Here is a 22,541-nt window from a genome sequence, read left to right as displayed (position 1 = left end):
GTAAAGTTTGGAAGGTAGGAGACGATATACTGGCAGAAGTAAAGCTGTGAGTACCGGGCGTGAGTCGTGCTTCGGCAGCTCAGATGGTAGAGCACTTGCCTGCAAAAGGCAAAGGTCCCGAGTTCGAGTCTTGGTCGGGCACACAGTTTTAATCTTTTGGATGCTCTTTGTTTCCACTTACATGTTGGGGCGCAACATACAGTAGATGGGTTTCCTGTTATAAGTTTCTGGATCGCAGCTCCTGTTGCTGCCAATCTGGTTTTGCATCATGTCATTCACCTCATCCAGCATGATTGACCAGACAATCCACCATGTGGGCTTCTGATCCTTTGTGTAACTATTTTGCCATACGTCATTACCTTCTGCTATTTGTTGGTGTTCTCTTAGCTACAAACAGGCTGTCACCAAAGGTCGTGATCCTGTTTGCTCTATGCCAAGATGTGCTCCAGCTCCTACATCAGGAATATTGGGGGATGTTGTGGACAAAGTAATTGGCCCATCGGCATGTGTTTTGGCCTAGAATTGATGGTGATGTACATCTTGTCGCGTACTGCTCTTTGCACTACCCCCCATGGGTGACCATGTCTCTGTGGCCCATGAGAACACATCCATGTTGATTTTACAAGACCATTCCTAAATTCCTACTGATTATTGGTTCTCAATGCTTTCTGTAAATTTCTGTATATTATCCGCTATCTTTCGACTTAAGCTGTTCCTATGATTCAAGACCTGTCCAAAATTTTTTTCTATTGAAGAATTGTCTTATGCAGTTGTGACAGATGACATTCGACGGTTTGTGTCTCAGACCTTTAACGATTTCTGCACCCATCAAGGCATTCACCACGTGACAGCTCCTTCTTTTCACCCCTAATGTAACGGCGAGGCAGAATGTCTTGTCTATATGTTCAGTGTTCAAATGAAGAAGTTTGTCACTGACTTGTCTACAGACGACACCTTGACATGGTAGAGTTCCTTCAGAAATATGCTGATGGGGGATCGGAGTCTGGTAAAGGCGCTCTGTGGTCATCAGCTCTGCACCCTCCTTCATCTGCTCGTGCTACCACATCAATACCCATTAGTGCAGCCCTCGTCACAGTTGACTTCTGGCTCTGTTGTCTGGGCTTGGAGATTCTGTTTCTGATCCTTGTCCACAGCTGCTGATGCCACCACTTCTGTATACTGTGCATTGTTGATGGGCTTGCAGCATGCGACCGTGACCATCTGCATCCTCGCACTATGGTGTGGGTCATAGGTCTACTGCCACCGCCTCCGTCTCATCCCTTAAAACCTGTCCCAGTCTCGTGGGGCACCCCTGCTGCAAGGGGGACCCACCCTCCTAGTGGATGTTGCTGCCTTCTGCCCTCCTCTGGGGTCCAGTGACTCAATGTATGCTGCCAGCCCTTCCTGCTATACTTTGCTATCACCAGTGATTCCACTCCTGACTGGGTCAGTGCCCTCGGATCCTTCAGAACCAGTGCCCCTGACTGAGCAGCTAGCACCTTTACTGTCGGTACAGTTCCACAATGTTGAGGAACCAGAAGTCAAAATGCAACAAGTGCCTTTACCATCAGTCTTCTCTTATGGTGCTTTGTGGGGGAGTGGCCAGTGCATGTCTCCACGGCTGCACCACTGTCATTGTTCTCATATTGTGATGGTCGCTATTGTCAGCAATTGCTTGCATAAGTACCTGGAGCTGGGATTGTTTCTATGTTTGTCTCCCCATTCTCAACTGTGTCTGTGGAAGGAGAATAAACTTTGCTTCATTTTGGCTGTGCTGTTGTTTGTGTCTTACAGTACAATATGCTGTCAAGCTAGACTTTTATGAAAATCATAAAAAAATCATCCATTGAAAACCATAATAAAAAATGTAATTTTTCTCACAAGAGTTTCTTTAAATGCTCATTACAAAGAAACTACTCTGTGAAATGATATTACTGTAACAGTAACATATGACATACTTTAAAGAAAAGTAAATGTCATATCTCAGTATTGCCACATAGTGGTTGGTTGAAAAAAGCAGAAGGTGGCCCTCAAATTTCATATTTAAATAAATTCTTGTAGACAGAAAAGATAACTACAACAATTTTAGTTCATGGTAATTGAGGCATTTTCTCATAGTGTGTGTGTTTCATGGAGCTCCATTTATGCAGATATGTTTATTGTGTATATCTTTTTCTTAACAGTAATCTAGGCTGTGATGGCCGAAGGCAAACAGCATGCATTAGCAATAGGAATTACAACATTATCTACAGAAGACATGTAAGTATTTACTGGTAATGATTGGATCAATAATTCTGCAACACTTAAAAGCAAGATTAAATTCAGTATGCAGTGTAGAAAATTCATATTTCGTGGCAGTAGTCAGTGTCATTGGAAACAGATTTTTATCTGGAACAAACACTCTCTCTCTCTCTCTCTCTCTCTCTCTCTCTCTCTCTCTCTGTGTGTGTGTGTGTGTGTGTGTGTGTGTGTGTGTGTGAGAGAGAGAGAGAGAGAGAGAGAGAGAGAGAGAGAGATATCTAATCCTTCTCAATTCATTGAGCTACCTTCTTTCAGCTATCACATTATCTTCATCTGGACAGGCTGTCACCCAGTCTGTCCTATACAGCCCTGCTATGCATAGGATCTGCAGATGCTGTGGGAAACAGGAGATACCAAAATACACTGATTAATCTTGCAAGAGTCATTACAGACAGATAACATCTTGCCACGGTAATTCACAAAAAAGTTTCTGATACCATTTTTTGTGACACCAATAAACCAATCACCACCACTGTGAGCAAATCATTGACTTATAGTCATCTGATGCCACAGATCTCAACAAAAATCAACCCCATTTTCCTTCAGGGTATTAACCACATCTTGTGGTGCCCTCTGATGAGAGATAGTGCATTAAAAATCATACTCTCATACCCCAAAGTGGTGGTCTATCACCAGCTTGATATATGCAGTGCCCTAGTGCCTGTACTTGATACAATCCTAGTCCTATGTCCCATGGCTGTGGACGACCCGAGTGGAAGACTTACAATAAGGCCTGATTATTGCTTTTTGTTCTGTTCTCTCTTCAGGCAGATAAGGGAACAGTACTGGAAGCTAGTTTTGATATAATGGAAAAACACTTTTCAAAATGGCTACCTTTATTATCTTATCTTCCAGATTGTAACTGATTTCAGATTATATGTTTCCATTATCAAATGTCCACCATGAGGTTGAACCTAAAGGTGACTTTAAGATGGGACTGTTCACAGAGTAAAATTGACAGGTCTGATGGTAACATCTTGTCTCATACCACTGCATCATTATGACAACTTTAAAGCTGAAAACTAGTTCATGTGTTGTTTTTCTCTTAGTGCTTATACCTGCTTCTATTTGATATATAGAAATTTCTGCTAGCTAAACTTTCTGGGTTATTAGGCTGTGTCATGTTTCTTTTAAAATTTTCAACGTTTCGAACCCTCTGCTGGGATCTACCTCAAGATCTTTTGGTGTTCACTAATGCTGGAACACTCACACTAACACACGTGAAATGAGTTCGCCAGTTGGATGTGTGGAAAGGGGGAGTGGCCCTTCAACTATGGGAGTGCAGGCAGGGGTAAAAGCATTTTGTGAAGTGGTGAAAATATACTTTTCGTGCAGATCACATGCAATGACAGAGGTCATATTGTTGTGAGAAAAAACAGTCATCTGCGTGCCACTCTCTCATTGGCAGTGCATAACCAGCAGCTTGACAACCTATATCATTTGCATTATACCTCATGATGAGCACTTACAAAACTGCTGCCAGAAATACGTAAATTCATCACTGGCACCAGTGTAGACTTTATACTGTCTCCTGCAGAAATGTAAGAGGGTGCTTTGAAAAGTCCTCAGAATGGAATAGAAAAAATGTGATTACATCACTGAAACTTTTTTTAATTTTCCAGTATAGTCTCCTTGTAGATTTATGCAGTTGGTCCAGCGATGTTCCAGTGTCTTGATCCCATCTTGAAAAAATTTCCTCCAGGTCTGCAGAATAGTTGTGAACTTCAGCTATCAATTCTTTGTTTGAAGTTAATTTTCATCCACCAAGAAAAATTTTCAGTTTTGGGCAGAGATGGAAGAAGACAGAGCCATATCTGGTGATTAAGGCTGGTATGGCAACAATTCATACCTTAGTGTAATTTTGCCATGGCAATGTCACGTGTGCAGGTGCACCTTAAGATTTGCGGCACCCATCTTGTAGATAATTTTTTCATGTCTAATTCTTCAATTAAAATGTGGTATACCCTGTCAGATGACATCTGGCAAGCATGAGCATTTTCACGCACTTTCAATTGGTGATCCTTCATGGCCATTTTGTGCACTTCTGCAGTGATTTCTGGAGTAGTGACAGATATTGGCCAACCACTGTGCGGATCATCATCATCTAAGCTCTCCTGACCAAATTTAATTTCATTTGTCCACTTGACAACAGTTGAATATGAAGGAGCAGAGTCCCCCAGTGTATTCTGGAAATCGGCTTGAATGTCCTTTGCTTTCATATGTTTCTTTGTGAAGTGCTTAATCACTGCTCGAAAATATCCTCTCTCTCTCTCTCTCTCTCTCTCTCTCTCTCTCTCTCTCTCTCTCTCTCTCTCTTTTTCTTCCCCCCCCCCCCTCCTTCTTCGCAAATGACTATGAGAGAACAACAGAGACATGTCACTGCAACAGCTCTCTTCCAAGAGCACAGGCATGGCACGTGTTTACAGGCAACAGTCGAACGAATATCACATGAACAACTTTGCTGAGCAAGTGCTGACCTCTCATGGTGATTCCGAGAACTTTTCAAACCACCCTCATATGCTATTGTTAAGTATTTGCCAATTTTAAAGTCGATTCGATCCCAAGTGCAAATGGATTAAGATAAAGTGCACTTTAAATGTGGTAAATGTTCATAAAAAGTCAAAGTATGCAGTAAAGATCTCCATGATTGGCAGCAAGATGAAATTTACTCCCTGTTCACCACTCCCCTCACCATACTCATATTAGTTCTCAGCCAAGCTGGTGTTACCATTCCCCCTCGAAGCCCTCCGTAGTGGTGCACTTGAGCAACAGTGAAACTTGGATGGCTGTATCTTCGAGGGTGCAAATCATATGAAATTACAGCAACTAATACGTAAATGAAAGTTCACAATCATGATGCAGTACATTTCTTGAACTTTCACTTCTCCTACGATGTAGCACTATCTCTTGGTGCTATCTCCACAGCTGGTCTGTCTGCTATAATTTTTTCTTGCAATAGCAATTGCAGTCAGTTTAATGTGATTTGTTTCATTTGTTTACCATTTACTTTGTGGTTAATTTTCTTTATCATTTCATTTTAATGTAATCCTGTTGTAAAGCTGATTAAAAGCTGGTAAGGTTTTCCACTGGTGTTCGGTACCTGAACAGATATCAAATTTTCCTTAGCAATGCACTTCATAAATCATTGCATTCTTATAAGTAAACGAAATACTGACTTGGGTTCAGAATCATGTAATTGTTTTTGAAGGACAAGATTTTCGCCTTCAAATGTTACCTTTACGTAAAAAGCAGCATAAATTTATGTATACGGTATCCCAACATGTATGAGAACTTCTATTGCGAACCTAGTCAAATACAACAAAGGTTCGGGAGTTGAAAGAGTTAAATGCTATTTCCTCCTGTGTTTCAAGAAATTGTCAATTTTCTAAGTAAAGCATTAGAAATTTGTAGTGCCTAGTTCATAGTTTCTCATGTATCAAACCACAGTACTAGTGCCACGAGTCAGATGTCACATGATTGATCGAGCAAGATCAATGCTGTATTGAGCCCTTAAGCATATTGGGAAATCTTGAGCCTATTTGAACTAAAGTATTATTCGCTAAGCTCTACCCTTTAGAACAGAACTCTTCAAAGTATATTTCTGTGAAGCCACAATAACAAAAGTCAATAAAACTCTTCTGGGTTTGAGGGTGGGGAGGAAGGGTATTAGGAGTTCATTTAGTGGTCTTTCCATTGCATGTTGTTATTGGTGGAAATGGGCGTTTTCCATTTGAATTTCATTTAATGCTTGCTATTGGTGGAAATTGGCGGATAAGACATGGAGCGGCAACAACAGCGTAGCATTGTTTACTAACTGCAACCGCAGGAATATGTGTGTACAGGCTAACAGAGCTTTGTTGCGAGAAAGGATCCACCACATTCGTGGTAGTCTCGACGCGAACAACATAAAACTGTGTGAACTGCACCTCTTTCTGAGTGGGAAACTGGATGATGACTGGCAGAAGGTCGATAGGTTAACCTTCTAACAAGCCACAAGGTCAAGTGAAAGTACCACTAGTCGCCAGGTGACAAAGTTCGACAAATTGCAACAGAAAACAACAGATGAAAGACCAATTCTGGACACGCGACGAACAGTGGTGAACCTCTCCAGCCACACCTTGAGCGGTGCAGCCACAAAAATTTTGGCCAAAGGGATGAACTATGCAATCGCACCAGAAATAGTAGTACTGAAAGAATACATTATTGAATCAGTGGAGGCCTCAGTTAGTCATCTACCACAACCAGAAGCAGAGAAGATTCGACAAGAAACCATATGAGTCTTGGCCCACTCAAAGCCTCTGAAGCAAAACATCAGTAAGGAGGAATGTCAAGCCATCAAGAAGCCTCTCAGTGGTAATACAGGCAGACAAGGGAAATGCCACTGTAGTGTTGGACACAGTAGATTACGACAAGTGGATGGAGGATCTTTTGAATAAACCCATTTACCATAAACTTAGGAAGATCCGATGGCCAAGATAATGAAATCGACGCAAGCGCTGCTGAAGCAAACTAGGATGAAATTTGATGTGACCCGAAGACTCACTCCACAAGTGCCACAGGCACCAAGAATAAATGGTGTGTAACAAAGATCCACAAAGAAGCCTTTTCTTTACGGCCGATAGTGAGTAGTATTAACTCACTGACCTACAAATTTGCGAAAGAACTGGCTCTGAAGCTTAGACATTTAGTGAGCCATACAGATTCATACGTCAAGGACTCCACCAATTTTATAGCACTTTTGAAAGAAAAGCGTGTATCAGAGATGGACCTGATGGTCAGTTTTGACGTGAAGTCTTTGTTCACTGACGTGCCCGTGACAGACACCATGAACATCTTAGAGGAACGCACAGCACCTGATATCTGCGAGTTAATGCGCCACTGTTTGACGACCACCTATTTCAGGTGGAAAGGGGATTTGAATGAGCAGACGGACGGTGTACCTATGGATTCCCCTCTTTTGCCGGCCGCAGCAGGCATTTTTATGTGATTGTTCAGAGAAATAGCACTCAAGTCCACACTCAGAATGCTGGCTGATGTGTTGATGACACCTTTATCTGGCCACATGGAGAGGAAGAGCTTCAGAAATTTCACGAACATCTCACCCAGCAGCACAGCAAAATTCACTTTACAATGGAGATAGAAAAGAACAGGGTATTGCCTTTTCTCAATGTGGAAGTTTACCTAAGCCAGAGGGGAAGCTTGGACACAAAGTTTATAGGAAGCCCACCAACACGGACAGACAGGTACCTGCATGCATCCTCCCACCACCATCATACGCAAAAGAATTCTGCCATGCAAACTTTAACTAAGAGAGCCTACAGGGTCAGTGATGAACACAACCTGAAAACTGAACTACAGAACCTCAGGTTCATTTTTGGAGCTAATGGCTATGACATGAGGATGATACACAAAACCATGGCGCTGGAGGAGGAGGACAACAGGGAAATGCAGAACGTAGCACAGAACACCATCGTGCTACCATATGTAGAAGGGGTTACTGAACGTCTGGGCAAAATTCTCCGTCAGCCAGGCATTAAGCCAAGTTTTCATAGCAATAATAAAATAACAGACATTCTGTGATCGACGAAAGGTGGAATTGACAAGTTTCATGCCGCCGGAGTTTATGAAATCGGGTGCAAATGTCGACTGGTGTATGTAGGTGAGATTGGGCAACCAATAAGTGCAAGGTTAACTGAACACGAGAGATAAACCCCCCTCAAACAGTACAACAAATCAGTGGTGGCAGAACATCAGGAGCAGTGCAGGATGGAGATTTGAATTTCGAGAGGCCCGCGTACTGGCAAAACATCCGTTTACTTTGAGGAGGAAGATTACAGAGGCTATAGAAATAGCCAAGTGACCCAACAATATGAATAGAGAAGAGGGGTAGTCACTTCCAGTTTCTTGGCTGCCAACTGCGACAGCTTTGCGGAAGGACAGCTCTTGCAGAGCAACAGATGCATGGTAGGTCACAGCGGTGGAGGGTACACAGAGCACTGACGCGGCCTAGTCGATACTAGGCAGTTAGCAAACAACGCTACGCTGTTGTTGCCAGTCTGGCTCTTGTACGTCAGTTTCCACCAATGGCAATGCAGTAAAGGAAACTCCAATGGAAAATGCCCATTTCCACCAATGACAACACACAATGCAAAGACCAGTAAAATGAACTCCTAATTCCCTTCCTCCTCACCCTCACATCCAACGACAGCACTCCTATATAGTATGAGTGTATCCAAGCTAGTGCTCATTCATCAGTTAGCAATACACCCTGAGGAAGGCACCTTCCAACAGTCGCTGAAACGTCAGAATTTTACAGATGACAAGGCGACCTCAAACCCAGAAGATTTTTATTTACTGTGGCAATGACCACGGAAGCCTACATTTACACCTCAGTAACAAAAGTTTCATCTGTAAATGTAAGACGACCAGCATACTAATCTATTAAACAATGTAAGAACATTTATCTCAGCAGCAATAGTTTAATCTGTGAATATAACACGACAGTGTGTTTTTTTCAAATGATGAATCTGGGAAAAAAAACTTGGCATATCATCAGGTAAATACAGTAATACATAATTTCCAAGTAATCTCTAGAGTTCATAGTTTGCCGTTGAGATTATATAATTTTTAGCAGAATACACAAGCCCTCATAATCTTGAGAGCTTGTAGTTTGCAGTTGAGATTATAATTTTTAGCAGAAAATGTTAGCAGATTCCCTGTCTTCCTCAGGTGTGTCGAATACAGAAATCAGTTACTTGCTGTCGTGATTTAAAAAAAATGTAAATGGCGTGTGACTAGGGCCTCTCGTCTGGTAGACCGTCTGCCAGATGCAAGTCTATCGATTTGATGCCACTTTGGTGACTTGCGTGTTGATGGGGATGAAATGAATATGATTAGGACAACACAACACCCAGTCACTAAGTGGATAAAATCTGTGACCCAGCCAGGAATCGAACATGGGCCCTTAGGTATGACATTGTCACACTGACCCCTCAGATACCAGGGGCGGACGCTGTCTTGATTACAAATAAACTGTGAACTGGGCAGGTTCTATAGTGCTCATTTACAGTAGTCTTTATATTCTAGTGTCAACAATGTTGTTCTGTTGCAAGTCCAGTACTGGGTATTTCTCCTGTCTTTTGAGGTGATTTCTGACAATGTGATTGCAAACTTGATCACTTAAACTAAAGTCTCCATTGCTCTTGATTGGCCCTAACATCATGTCCTTTAAATACTCGTATGAAAATCTTCATACACATGGTATGCAGTTTATGGAGGCCTGAGGCACCATTTATACGTAACAATTTTAAACAAGTCACCCAAAGTTTCCTCCAGCTGATGTATATGCTGCATGTGCATGCTTTAGAACAATTGCAGTGTTTGATATCTCTCTCTCTCTCTCTCTCTCTCTCTCTGTCTCTCTCTCTCTCTCTCTCTCTCTGTGTGTGTGTGTGTGTGTGTGTGTGTGTGTGTTTGTGTGTGTGTGTGTGAAATATAATTATATCTCCTGTGTATATATTGTATCATTAACTCTGCGTGTCTGTTAATTCTTTTATATCTTTCTTTTTCAGTGCAAAAGTGAACAAAGGCATTGGAGTAGAAAACTATCATTATTTAAATGATGGCCTGTGGCAAATGAAACCTGTAAAATAATGTATGTTCTGCCTGTTTATGTGAACTGCCTTTTAAAAAGTGTTGTTGAAAACCAGCTGTGTGTAAATAAATTATTGTTTCTTGCTGCTGTCACTAATTTTGTTAACAATAACTATTACATCAGTCCTTTATATGTGCACATAATTATGAAAAATGGTAACAGTGTGGAACAGCTAACAGTGTGTAGCTATAATGCCACATTTTTGTACAGTGTGAAGGAACTATCCAGCTGTCAAAAAGGGTGAAAAAAAGTCATGCTTCTAACTCGATGACCTGTAGACATATGAAGAAAGCTTACAACACATGGACATGAATATTCAAGGATTCTCGAGGGCATAAAGTGAAGTAGCAGTGACTAGAGTGAAGCAAATGGCTGGAAGTGTTAATTAGTTAATTCCGTGTATACTTACGAAAGTTTTTAATTGCAATGGATGAGTCAGTTTGCAGGCTACATATGCAATATTTGTGTGTATGGGTAGATGCTGTCCATTTGTAGAATACAATTATCATAGTGACTTAAATTTCATAAAAGATAGTGTTTCCACAGTACACATGCTACTAGCTTTTACTGAAGATTTGAATATGGAGTAGGAGCAGTTGTCCACAAGAAACAATACTCTTTAGATTAATATTATGGAAAGGATAGTCGATACTCACCATATAACATAGCTGCTGAGTCACAGACAAGCTCAACAGAAAGACTGTCAGAAAATGAGCTTTCAGCCAACAAGGCCTTAGTCAGAGATAGACATTGCGCACACACACCACTCAAATGCAACTCATGTGCATGTGACTGCAGTCTCTGGCTCCTGAGGCCACAGTGCAAAAATTGCATTAAACTGGTTTTCTTTAGAATACATTCACATTTTCCCACACTGATATGAGCATCAGTTTCTCTGTGTGGATCACAAATCCATCAATGTTTCACTGTAATACAGGAACCAAATTAATGACAACACTCCTCCTCTTCAACACTCCTCCTCTTCCTTCTGATAGTATGGCCTCAGCAGCCAGAGACTGTGTGTGTGTGTGTGTGTGTGTGGGGGGGGGGGGGGGGGGGGGCGTGTGCGTGCATGTGTTCGTGTTCTATCTCCGATGAAGAACTTGATGGCCAAAAGCTCACTTTCTGGCAGTCTTTTTGTTGTGCCTATCTGCGACTCAGCATCTCACTATATGGTGGGTAGCAACATGCTTCTCATAATATTGTTACATTATATCTGGGATTTTTCTTTGTTGAATTTTACTCTTTCGACTAATATTTTTAAAATTTAAGCCTGAAGTGCTTCCCAGGAACATAAGGCAGGCTTTTCACACACGAAGATGAGACCGTATGTGCCGAATCATCTGTGCTGGTTCATGCATTAGCAGTGTGTTTGTACAGCATTGTTGTAAATGCAACACATTGAAATATGCTAAAAATGTGTATGAAAGGAGCAGGAAACTCCCCTCCTCTTTCTACTGTAGACACCTTGGGACAATTCATTGTGGAGCACATATTTCCTGTTACTCTGAAAGATGGTGATGCAGAAGGTTGTCACCAGATAACAACCCTGTGTTAAAGTAATGGTTTATACATTTAAAACTGTTTTGACTTCTTCTCTTAAAATGTCTATTGTGTGATTTACTGTCTTGCTTAAGACAATTACTCCAGCAACAACTGCATATGAATGTGCAGCTGTAAATGCTCACTTACAGTGAAACATTCTGCCCCTCAAAACTAGTCAGTCATATCCATTGCAATTCTACCCAAGCCATACACATTTTTCAATAGATTGTCAAAGTAAATAATGCATCTTATAGCAATCAAAAATCGTGCAAAAAATGGGAAAAGCACTACTAACAACGAAACAAAAAGTATTATAAATTTATAAATCCAATTAACCCAAAAACTCTTTCTGTAATTGTAATGGACTCGTTACATTATCAGAAGGAAGAGGAGGGGTCTCATCATTAATTTGACCCCTGTGTTACAGAAAAACATTAATGAATTCGTGTACAGTGAAATATTAATGGATTCAAGATCCACAGGGAGAAATTGATGCTCATAAAACAGTGGGGAAAAATGTGAATATATTTGAAAGAGAACCAGTTTAAACCTCATTGTAATCCTCTGGGGTTAAGGAGCTACAATCTCTAGTGGAACAGTACCAGTAGTGGGGAAAAGGTAAGTATAGAATTCCTATGTCAGTGTTGGATATAACTCCTGTCTCCTTCATCACACAGGAAAGCTGTTTCTGTTGAAAACTTAATCTTTGCATCAATCTAGAGAACAGTGTGTTCTTTGAAGTAGCCACTACATAATCCTTTGGGCAATAAAATTTGGAAGGATGTCCTTGAAGAACTATCCCTAATAGGTTTCATTCTCAGTGGGTCCAGCGTCTTGTAGGTATGCGCCTGGTGATTCTGGGGCTCAGAGCCACTGCAGTACATTCCCCCCCCCCCCCCCCCCCCCCCCCCACCCCCCCCCCCCACCCCGCGCCCCCTCCCGGCCTGTCCCTTCTTTATACTAGATTGACCACACTGCAGTGTTAAGTTTTGATTGTAACCTGGATTCCTTAGGTTCAGGTTTGGATTATTTCCTTTGCTTTCTTCTGTCACAATGTAAAGTCCAGTCCTCACTTCCAGGTCATTTGGAGGAGGACATCTTATGTAGCACCATGTCTGTGGTGTACTATGGTTGCTCACACAATGTCACTATTTTGACAGCTATTACTGCATATATGACAATGTGGTAACCAATATGACATGGTAGGGTCATGATGTACTGTCTCGACTGTAGCACTCTGACAACACGGGGCATGCCCTCTTGTTGTGAGGTATTAGCCTGTCACCTTGTGCAAGCCAAATGGTAGATACCTGTCCTATTGGGGCATGGGAATTTTGAGAAATGTTCATCAAACCAGGTGGAAACCAGAGTAGATGGCATCACAGTGGACACTTTGCAAATAAAAAGAAGTACCCTGTCAGTCCAAAAACATTTTGTGTACATATTTGTTATTACTAACATTTTGTTGTGACTGATTCTCCTCTTCTTGCATTCTGAGGGCACTGCCCACACACATTTAATATTCTTTGCATAATTTCAGTTTTTCAAATGCCTTTTCACTTCGTCCACAATGTTGTTGTATGCCCTAATCTTGTTGCCATACATTTGTTCCCGAGTGAGTTTGATGGCAAATTTTGTCCACCCCCCGATACACATTGTTTTGCGAAGTGAAAAGGCATTTGAAAAACTGAAATTACACAAAGTTCATTTCATATGTGTGTGCAGTGTCCTCAGACCACGAAGAGAGATGGATCGGGCACAACAGAACATGAGTAATAACAAATACATACTCAGAACATTTTGCCACACCAAAATAATATTTTGAAGAATCAAGGGATGTGTTAACTAGCACATAAAATTCACATTTACATCACTTCCTTGGCATATGACACGGTATAAGTGGAGGACACTATACAAATGGTCCTGGACAACCAATAATGTAAAATCAAGGAAAGAACGAAAACTGTCTTTACGCCTCATTTTGTTAAACCAGTTACAACTTAAAATGTGTTCACTATATACAGTTTTTCAATTAAAAAAAAAAAAATCACTGATGATGGCACAGAGGTGCCAAAACAGGGGTGGATAGGAAGAAAAAAAACTGTTTCACATAAAAGATGGGACCTATATCCAACAAGTACATTCGTTTCATTTGAGGTTCATCCACCATGGTGCCAACCTACTCTGAATGTCCTCCCCCCCCCCCCCCCCCCTTGCCCCCGATGGGTGCCACACAGCCTCCATGTTGCTAGTCTTCCCTAGAAGACAGTTTCTGAGGGGAGCACCTCGGGTAAGTGTGGGGTGTAGAGGTTGCATTTCCCATCATTGTAGTCTCCTTTGAGGGGCTTCCGGCTGCTGCCTATATAGGACACTTCACTTGCCTTTCGTCCTATATCCCCCCCCCCCCCCCTCCTACCTTTCTTCTTTTCTTGTCCCTTATCTAGCACTTGTTGATCTTTGGCAGACCTTGGGGTTTTCTTCTCCATCAGTTTTGCATGGTGGACTATCTCTGATGTACGGTCATGTTGACCTGCCTGTTTTTGGTCTCTTTAATCATCCATCCAACCAAAGTGCACATTAAATTGGCTTGAACGTTGGTTATGTCATCAAAGCATTGATCCTTCATGTAAATTTCTGTACATCTCATTTTGTAGTAGGTTCATATTGTTAACACCAAGTCTCGTCAGCTGGGATTGCTTTTCCCAGAAAATAATTGCCCATGTTCGGCATTTCAATCAAGTCTTGGTGGGCGTCCCTGCATCATTTTTTCTCTTTGAGAGTCAAGGTGAGAGGAACAAACTTCACTAACAATTTTTCATCCTTCCAAACATTCGGGAGAATGTATTGAACAAAATTTTGTGAGTTCGAAACATGATGTTGACACACTACTAGTGCATGTCTACTAAGTAACACTGCCTGCTCGCAATTGAGTGGTTGAATGCACATCTATTATTAGTTCAAGCTGTACTGGCATCACTTATACGCGAATGAAATCAGTCTCAGAACTTCCTGGCCTGATGGTTTAAACTTACTCTAGATCTGGGGTTCCCAAACTTTTCCTCTGACATAACACTTTGACAGTCATTGGTCTCGTTTATTTTGAAGTTTAATAAAAGTTTTTAAAAAATGATAGAAACTTCTTTTATTCAGTGATTACTTCAATTTTAAATTGTAACTTACAACACAGAAATCATAATAAAATTTTAAAAAATAAGACAAAATTCTATATTTCAAATACAATTAGTAATTTTTTTTCCTTAATACAAACAACAAAGTGGAAAAAAGTTTTTAATGCCTTCAGTGAGTTTTCATCCTTAAATTACAAATCATCTTGATATCAGATAGAATAGTAGAAAGTAGTATTCTAATATCTGGTGCAGCATCAAGCTTGTTTCTGGACCTTATCTTCATTGTAGTGTAATAAGAAAACCATCCTTCCATAATTATTCAATGGTAAACAGTAGTAACTTGTTTTGATAAATTAAGACATTTTTCTGATAATTTGCCAAGAAATTACATAATGGATGATCTTTCTGTTTCAGCTTTAAATCAGAGTATCTTATTATGTCAGTTTTTCATAGTCTCTTACACTCAAGCCTGCTGGCTTAACTGTTACGGAAAATGGATTTCGAATCCAGGAATTATCCTCACTAATCTTCGGAAAATATTGCAGAAGAGTTTTTCCTGAGTCGTGAGAGTGCTCTATAAATGGCGTAGAAACTGTTTAAAACTTTTTCATTCAATAAAGTGGCAGATCAGTAGAAATTTTTGATTATTTCAGTTCAAGAAAACAATTTTCTCTCAAAAGAAGCAATTTTTTCTCTTGCATTAAAAATTGTAATATGCTTTCAGTGCAATAACAAGTTACTTCCTTTGCACTTTGCAAAAATGTGTGCCAGATATGCAAGTTTTATCAACCATAAAGGATTGCTTTATAATTCAATAAAATTTTGTACTGAACTATTTTTCACATTAAAGGACGACACTAACTCGTTACAAAGTTCATAAAACCTCAATATTGTTTTCTCCATGAGCAGCCATCGCACATCTGTATGTCATAAAAATTTTTCACTACCCATTTTGTCACACTAAATTTAAAAATATTTGGACTGTGCTGGTTGAGATTTTACATATTTTATCATTTTGAGCATTTCATCCATAACAGGTTTCAAATCAGTAAGCACATTTTTTGTTATTAGAGCTTGTATACGCAAAATACAATGACTGCTGGTAACACTTGTAGCTACCTGCAGTATATGTGGTACAGTTCCCTTGTTTTTTTTTTTCTACCACAGCTGTAGCACCATTTGTACAAACATCAATACACTTCTCCCAGATGATCTCATGTTTTATAATGTTGTCATTAATTCAACTGACTATATCTTCTTGCACTGTTTTTATGTAAATATGCACTCCTGAGTAAATCTTCAATACTTCTATCGAATATATAACGGACAGACACTAGTAGTACAGCAAGTCCTGTGATACTGTGGATTCATACATCTGCAGTGTATGCCCACTGGAAAGCCCAAGTTGATAAATTAACTCCGTATTATGGCAGCGATAAGCTCTTTAATGCATCATGAAACAGTATTATTAGATAATTGTACCTCATCTATTTTTTGGCAGTCTGCCCATTATTAACACATGACACTGTGTCTTTGACATGTGGCTTAATAAGTTTTTATCCAGTTGAATGAGGTTTACCATTAAGCACACTATGGTAATGTACATAGTAAGATGCTTCCGTAATATTTTCATTTTCAGGAATGGCAAAAGTAATTATTTGAGAAAGTTGTGCTGTCTTTTTAATAAAGTGGTTATATTTGCCTTCATAATTAACATGTGTTGTTTGTAAGTGCCTATGAAGAACTGTTTGTGAATTTTGCTGCATCTGAATCCAAATTTTAAATAGCTTTCATCGTACATCTGTTTAGGTCTATTTGTACAGGATATGTATTCTTTAATGGGAGATAGTCAACGATATATCTTTTGAGGAAATCCCAGTTTGTGGATCCTTTCCTTCTTCAGTAGCAGATATATCAAATGACTCACCGCAACTCTCTTCCCTCAAAGTTCCTCTCTTTAACCACAGATATTTTTTTTACAGTATATAAAGTCTGTAAAAAGGAAAACAATGTTGTTGCAATGCTTTCATTATGTTTTAAATAATATATTTAGAAAAGTATATAGCCCATAACGTGTCAAAGCGAAGTAGAGGTTCAGTCTAAAGTGAGCACAGGAAGCAGAAGAAGAACATGGCCACCACGTGGGGTACACAGACGTGAGAGGGAAACTTTCCAATGTTTGCCTTTCAATGGTGATCATTCACCAGTTGCAGTTTAAATGACAAATGATTGTAACAAATTTCATGAAAGCCCATCTCAGAGACATTAACATTTACACACACCAGTTATTTCTTAGTTGACACATACAACATGGCCTCATCTCAATAGTGCCATAGCTGTTGGCCCACTAAGGTTGACAGTTGTCAAAAACATGAGACAGTGGATACAAAGCGTACTGATAGGTGCTATGTTCAAATTCAGAACATTGCACACTGCTGGTAGCTTCCTTGGCATGTTAGCCTGATCATTTACGTGAGCAAGCCAGTGTGAAAACCCAATTGCAAGATACAAAATTTTACTACATATCATTGTGTGTGTTGTAATTTCAACAATAAATCCAATTCTCAGGTGAATACTTAGTTGAATCTAGAAAAGAAAATAGTAGCCAGTCTATTATTTATTTATATGTAATTGTGCAACAAGAACAAAACAGCTTTCGCATCCCGCAACTACTCTCCCGACCTGGTACAGAAGCAAATTACCAGAGCCACTTCCTCAAACCCAGAACCTCCCACCCACAGAAGAACCCCAAAAGTGCACCACTTGTGACAGGATACTTTCCGAGACTGGATTAGACTCTGAATGTGGCTCTCCAGCAGGGATACGACTTCCTCAAATCCTGCCCTGAAATCCATTCACGAAATCCTTCCCACTCCACCAAGAGTGTCTTTCCGCCATCCACCTAAGTTTCGTAACCTCTTGGTTCATCCCTATGAAAAACCCAAACCACCTTCCCTACACTCCGGCTCCTACCCTTGGAACCTCCCCCAGTGTAAAACCTGTCCCATGCACCCTCCCACCACCACCTACTCCAGTCCTGTAACCCGGAAGGTGTACACGGTCAAAGGCAAAGCCACGTGTGAAAGCACCCACGTGATTTACCAACTGACCTGCCTACACTGTGAAGCTTTCTATGTGGGAATGACCAGCAACAAACTGTCCATTCGCATGAATGGACACAGGCAGACAGTGTTTGTTGGTAATGAGGATCACCCTGTGGCTAAACATGCCTTGGTGCACGGCCAGCACATCTTGGCACAGTGTTACACCGTCTGGGTTATCTGGATATTTTCCACTAACACCAACCTGTCAGAACTCCGGAGATGGGAACTTGCCCTTTAGTATATCCTCTCTTCTCGTTACCCACCAAGCCTCAACGTCCGCTAATTTCAAGTTGCCGCCGCTCATACCTCACCCGTCATTCAACAACATCTTTGCCTCTGTACTTCCACCTCGACTGACATCTCTGCCCAAACTCTTTGCCTTTACAAATGTCTACTTGTGTGTGTGTGTGTGTGTGTGTGTGTGTGTGTGTGTGTGTGTGTGTGTGTGTGTGTGTGGGCGCGCGCGAATGTATACCTGTCCCTTTTTCCCCCTAAGGTAAGTCTTTCCGCTCCTGGGTTTGGAATGACTCACCCTCTCCACTCTTTGCGGAAGAAGCAACCGTTGGTTGCGAAAGCTTGAATTTTGTGTGTTTGTTTGTGTGTCTATTGACCTGCCAGCGCTTTTGTTCGGTAAGTCACATCATCTTTGTTTTTAGATATATTTTTCCCACATGGAATGTTTCCCTCTATTATATATATTGGCCTTTAAATATGTCTGCTTGTGTGTGTGTGTGTGTGTGTGTGTGTGTGTGTGTGTATACCCGTCCTTTTTTCCCCCTAAGGTAAGTCTTTCCGCTCCCGGGACTGGGATGACTCCTTACCCTCTCCCTTAAAACCCACATCCTATTGTCTTTCCCTCTCCTTCCCTCTTCCCTGATGAAGCAACCGTTGGTTGCGAAAGCTTGAACTTTGTGTGTGTGTTTGTATTTGTTCGTGTGTCTATCGATCTGCCAGTGCTTTCGTTTGGTAAGTCACATCATCTTTATATTATAGATATGGGGGGGGGGGGGGGGGGGGGGTTCTAATTTAGACAAGGCCCTTCTGACCAAAAGCTCACTTGTTTAGCAGTCTTCTTGTTGCTCTTGTCTGTGACTCAGCATCTCCACCATATGGTGAGTAGAAAGTTGTCCTTTTCATAATACTGTTGTTATTCCATCGTGGTTTTTCTTTTGCAGAATAGGAATGTGACAGTGCACTAGTACAAAGCAAATACACCTCCCTAGCCCCATACATCCACAGTCAAATCCTTCACCACATTAGTGACCATGCTCATAATGACGTTTTTATGCATATTATTTTGTGTGGTTTCTATATCTCTAATTTACTTAGAAGCAGTAAAATTGCACATGTTCAAAGTAAACCAATACATTTCTTGTTTCATCAGGTTCTCTATCTCATTTCTGGCAATATTGCAGACTTGAAACAAAGATGAAGAACCCCACAAGGTTCAGTTTGCCGTTACAAACTGGAATAATGTGTGAGAAAAATAAGGAAATTGTCTCTTTTGGAACATACTGTAATTTTTTTTTTCAGTATACTCACTTCAAGTTCATACATGTGTAACAGTAGTCACACTTTTCGGATTAGTGTTTTTTTTTTAAAAAAGAAAAATTCTGCCAGATGACCTTTTGCATTTGGTTGCTGTATTAAATATAATGCAGGGCACGTGTGTTCCCTTGCCCACTTTGTGTAATCAACTACATGTATTGTAACTGTGTATGTCCCTGAAAAGTAGTCAACACAGCAAGTACATGGATATCAAGAAACAGTTGCTAATGATTGGAAATCCTTACCCACCGGCTGTCTCAGTGAAACCACTCACATAGTTATGTTAATGAAATTATATTATCCTTATGAATGCAGCTGTGGGTGTGGCTCGAGAACTTGTGAAGTACATATTTGATATCCTCATCCATTCAAAATGTAATCAGACTTCTCTCCATAGTGTAACTGCTATCTGTCATAGTAATGGAGCATAAGATCTCCTCAAGACATGCCAGATACAAACACCATGTTACAATGTCAGTATTCTGAAATCAAAGGATTACTCATTTATCCTCTGATTGTTTCATGAACAAGGATTCTATGAATACTTGACTATTCTCTTCTTGGAGATTTGTGTATGTGCTTAAGGTTCAGACATACATTTCTTTCAATAATGGATACAGTTCTCAAAAAGTGAAACAATATTGCACTCCATATGCAGTGCCAACTCTTGTAAAAATTTTATTTTAGCATTACTCCACATTATACAGCATTTAAATTTAGTCTTGTGAATATTACAAAATGTCCTCTCTCATTTTGGTGAATTTAATGAAAATAGGTTTATCAGGAAACAAGAGGTTGCCAGTCAGTGTACTGAAATAGAATATTAAAAAAAATTACTTTTCATTGATTTAGGCATTTAATAACTGAAAAGTGTCTCAAAGGGCATTTAATTAACTTTGGTCAAAGAGCGCCATAAAAGCCTGAATAATTGTGTCATGTTAAAAATTTAATTGTGTAGTCATATTATTCATATCTGGAAACATATAGTAAAAAAACTGAGGTAAATAATAATAATAATAATAATAATAATAATAATAGGAGAGAAGATGAGCAACCCACTGAAAAGGCAATCAGTACTCCCCCCACCCTTCACCACCCACCACAAAAAAAACTGCTGACTGTACTGGAATGGAAAAATTTTGTATAAGCACATGGTTTAAAGCAGAAAAGAGCAGAACTCTTCACCCATACAAATACTGCCTACGATAATTGCAGTTTCAATGTGGTCTGAGTGTAATTTCTTGGCAAAGTTTACAATGTTATGCCATACAGAAGAATCACTTGGACCTGGTTTTGTATGTGCTAAGATACTCAGGTGCCTTGAAGAAGATCACAGATAAACAATTGTCTCAACAGTGTTGCAGTCACCATAATGTTCTTGGCAGCAATTCAGACAAGAGAATTGCTGTCATAGGTCAGCATAATATTCACCAAGAATAATCACTGTACAACTTATCATCACTGCACAACAAGGTGCAGAAATATTTATACAAGACAATTGTCTGTAAATTATAATGAGTCAAAATTTTAAGTGCTGTTGATAAACTCACATAAAAATGTGAAAAACTATCCAAGCTTTTGAAACTATTATATCCATCATCATGAAGGAGGTCAGAAAGGGCCAAAAGGTTACTCATAATCCAGAATGAAAGAGATCCATTCATTGTGAGGTGCAACCTTATCACACTCAGGTTTCCCACAAACCTGTATGTTAAGAGGTTCAGAGCCATTGGTCTGTATACCAAATGTCTTGCAATTTGTAACCCAGTCCTTGCCATGCAGAGATCAGCTTGTTTACTGTGGAATCAACAGTTCTGAGATTAGTGTGTGAATGCAACAAAGGAAGTGCTTATCACAGGTAACTCCCATTTTAGTTTGAAAAATGATTGTCACCAGACACTCATCAGGAGAAAATATGGTAGACACTATATTTGTAGGAAAATCATAGAAGAGGCCTATTTGATGGTAATTTCCTATTTTATGGAGGCATCATTTTGGAAGAACATGTGGAGCTTCACATTTAAAAAAAAAATGTTATTTAGTGAAATACAGTGAATCCTTAACTGGTATAATATGATACTGTAATGTAACTGGTATCATGGTGTGTGTCAGACCCCTGAAGTTTACAGTTGACTTATGCCATATTGTTTTAACTTTGCTGTTGTTTATTGAACTCAACAAGCTATAACATAGCTTTACAAACATATGACAGCAAGAAATAGATTAAAATATTAATGAACAATTTGATAATAAAGAAAATACATAAGCAATGTTCTGAAAAAGCAGACTTTCCTATGTTTCTTAAAAACTTAAAAAACAAGTTTTTTTGTTATTGTTGTGCCATGCTAGTCTTTCATAAACCACCAAGAATTGAGAGTTCATAAACCAAATTACTGGAAAATTTCTAGGATCGATACATATTCTGATGTTAAATTTCCAGTCTAACAACGAAAATCGTCACGTATTGATTGTATAATGTAAATGGATAGATAAAAAAAAAGTCTACTTACCAAGCAGCGGCAGAGAAAACAAACACACACACAAAAGGATTTAACTTTCAGAAGCTTTCGGAGCCAGTGGCTCCTTCTTCTGGCAGAAGAGTTGATGGGGAAGGAAGAGGGGTGAAGGAAAAGGACTGGATCAGTTTTGGGAAAGGAGTACAGTTGAGGAAAGTCATCCACAACCATGGGTCAGGAGAGACTTATTGGACAAGCTGAGAAGGAATGACTAAGGAATCTTGCAGTTTACATTTTCAAAGTATAAATTTTTTTAGCAGTTTTATTGTTTGACCACTGTAGAATCTCATCTAAAAAGCCTTGAGTGAAAAGCAGATCCCACACTTGTCTGACACTTGGATTTCTATCCAAAGCACTGCCTCTAGACCTCAGGCCAGGAATCTGCAACAAAGTTTGTTTTCTTGTCCTCTCAATAGTTGGTAGTTATGATTTCTCCATCTGAAGGATTTCCCCTTACCATAAAAGAAGGAATCATGGCAATATGATTGTCTATACTTGGATCATTTTCATCTGCACCCGTGTCCTCCATTCCAGCATCATCATCAGCATCCACTTCATATTATCAATTCATACAATGATCACTTTCTATTTCATAACCTTGATCAGTATCACTGTCATCCAAAACTTCATTAATCATTTTTTACCAAATAGAGTTCGAAGTTTGGTTTATTTCCTTCCAGAACTCATCGAAAGTACCTAGTCTATTTTTGCTGTTTTGTAATGGTGTGATGGATCTGGTTGTGAC

General features: G+C 39.9%; 2 protein-coding genes across 4 annotated transcripts in view; one reads left to right on the top strand and one right to left on the bottom strand.

Moving 5' to 3' along the window:
* The window catches only part of LOC126281348 (malignant T-cell-amplified sequence 1 homolog), a 64,136-nt gene extending 54,089 nt beyond the window's left edge, over positions 1-10,047 (top strand). The window contains exons 5-6 of the mRNA XM_049980253.1: positions 2,192-2,259; positions 9,873-10,047. Of these exons, the coding sequence (XP_049836210.1) occupies positions 2,192-2,259; positions 9,873-9,954 (150 nt within the window). The 3' untranslated portion in view covers positions 9,955-10,047. The remainder of the gene's footprint in view (positions 1-2,191; positions 2,260-9,872) is intronic.
* Positions 1-22,541, bottom strand: part of LOC126281349 (centrosomal protein of 44 kDa-like) — a 73,008-nt gene that overhangs the window by 6,917 nt on the left and 43,550 nt on the right. The window contains exon 4 of one of the 3 annotated variants that reach the window (XM_049980255.1): positions 19,702-19,762. The exons of 1 other annotated variant lie outside the window; for it this stretch is intronic. In XM_049980255.1, coding sequence (XP_049836212.1) covers positions 19,747-19,762 — 16 coding nt within the window. In that variant the 3' untranslated portion in view covers positions 19,702-19,746. Of the gene's footprint in view, positions 1-19,701; positions 19,763-19,933; positions 20,091-22,541 lie in introns of those variants that run through there. One more of the 3 variants, XM_049980254.1, reaches the window with a different exon arrangement.

Source organism: Schistocerca gregaria, chromosome 7 (assembly GCF_023897955.1).
Source record: "Schistocerca gregaria isolate iqSchGreg1 chromosome 7, iqSchGreg1.2, whole genome shotgun sequence".
Classification (NCBI taxonomy): domain Eukaryota; kingdom Metazoa; phylum Arthropoda; class Insecta; order Orthoptera; family Acrididae; genus Schistocerca; species Schistocerca gregaria.
Note: the sequence above shows the minus strand (reverse complement) of the source record. Positions and strands in the feature narration are given on the sequence as shown.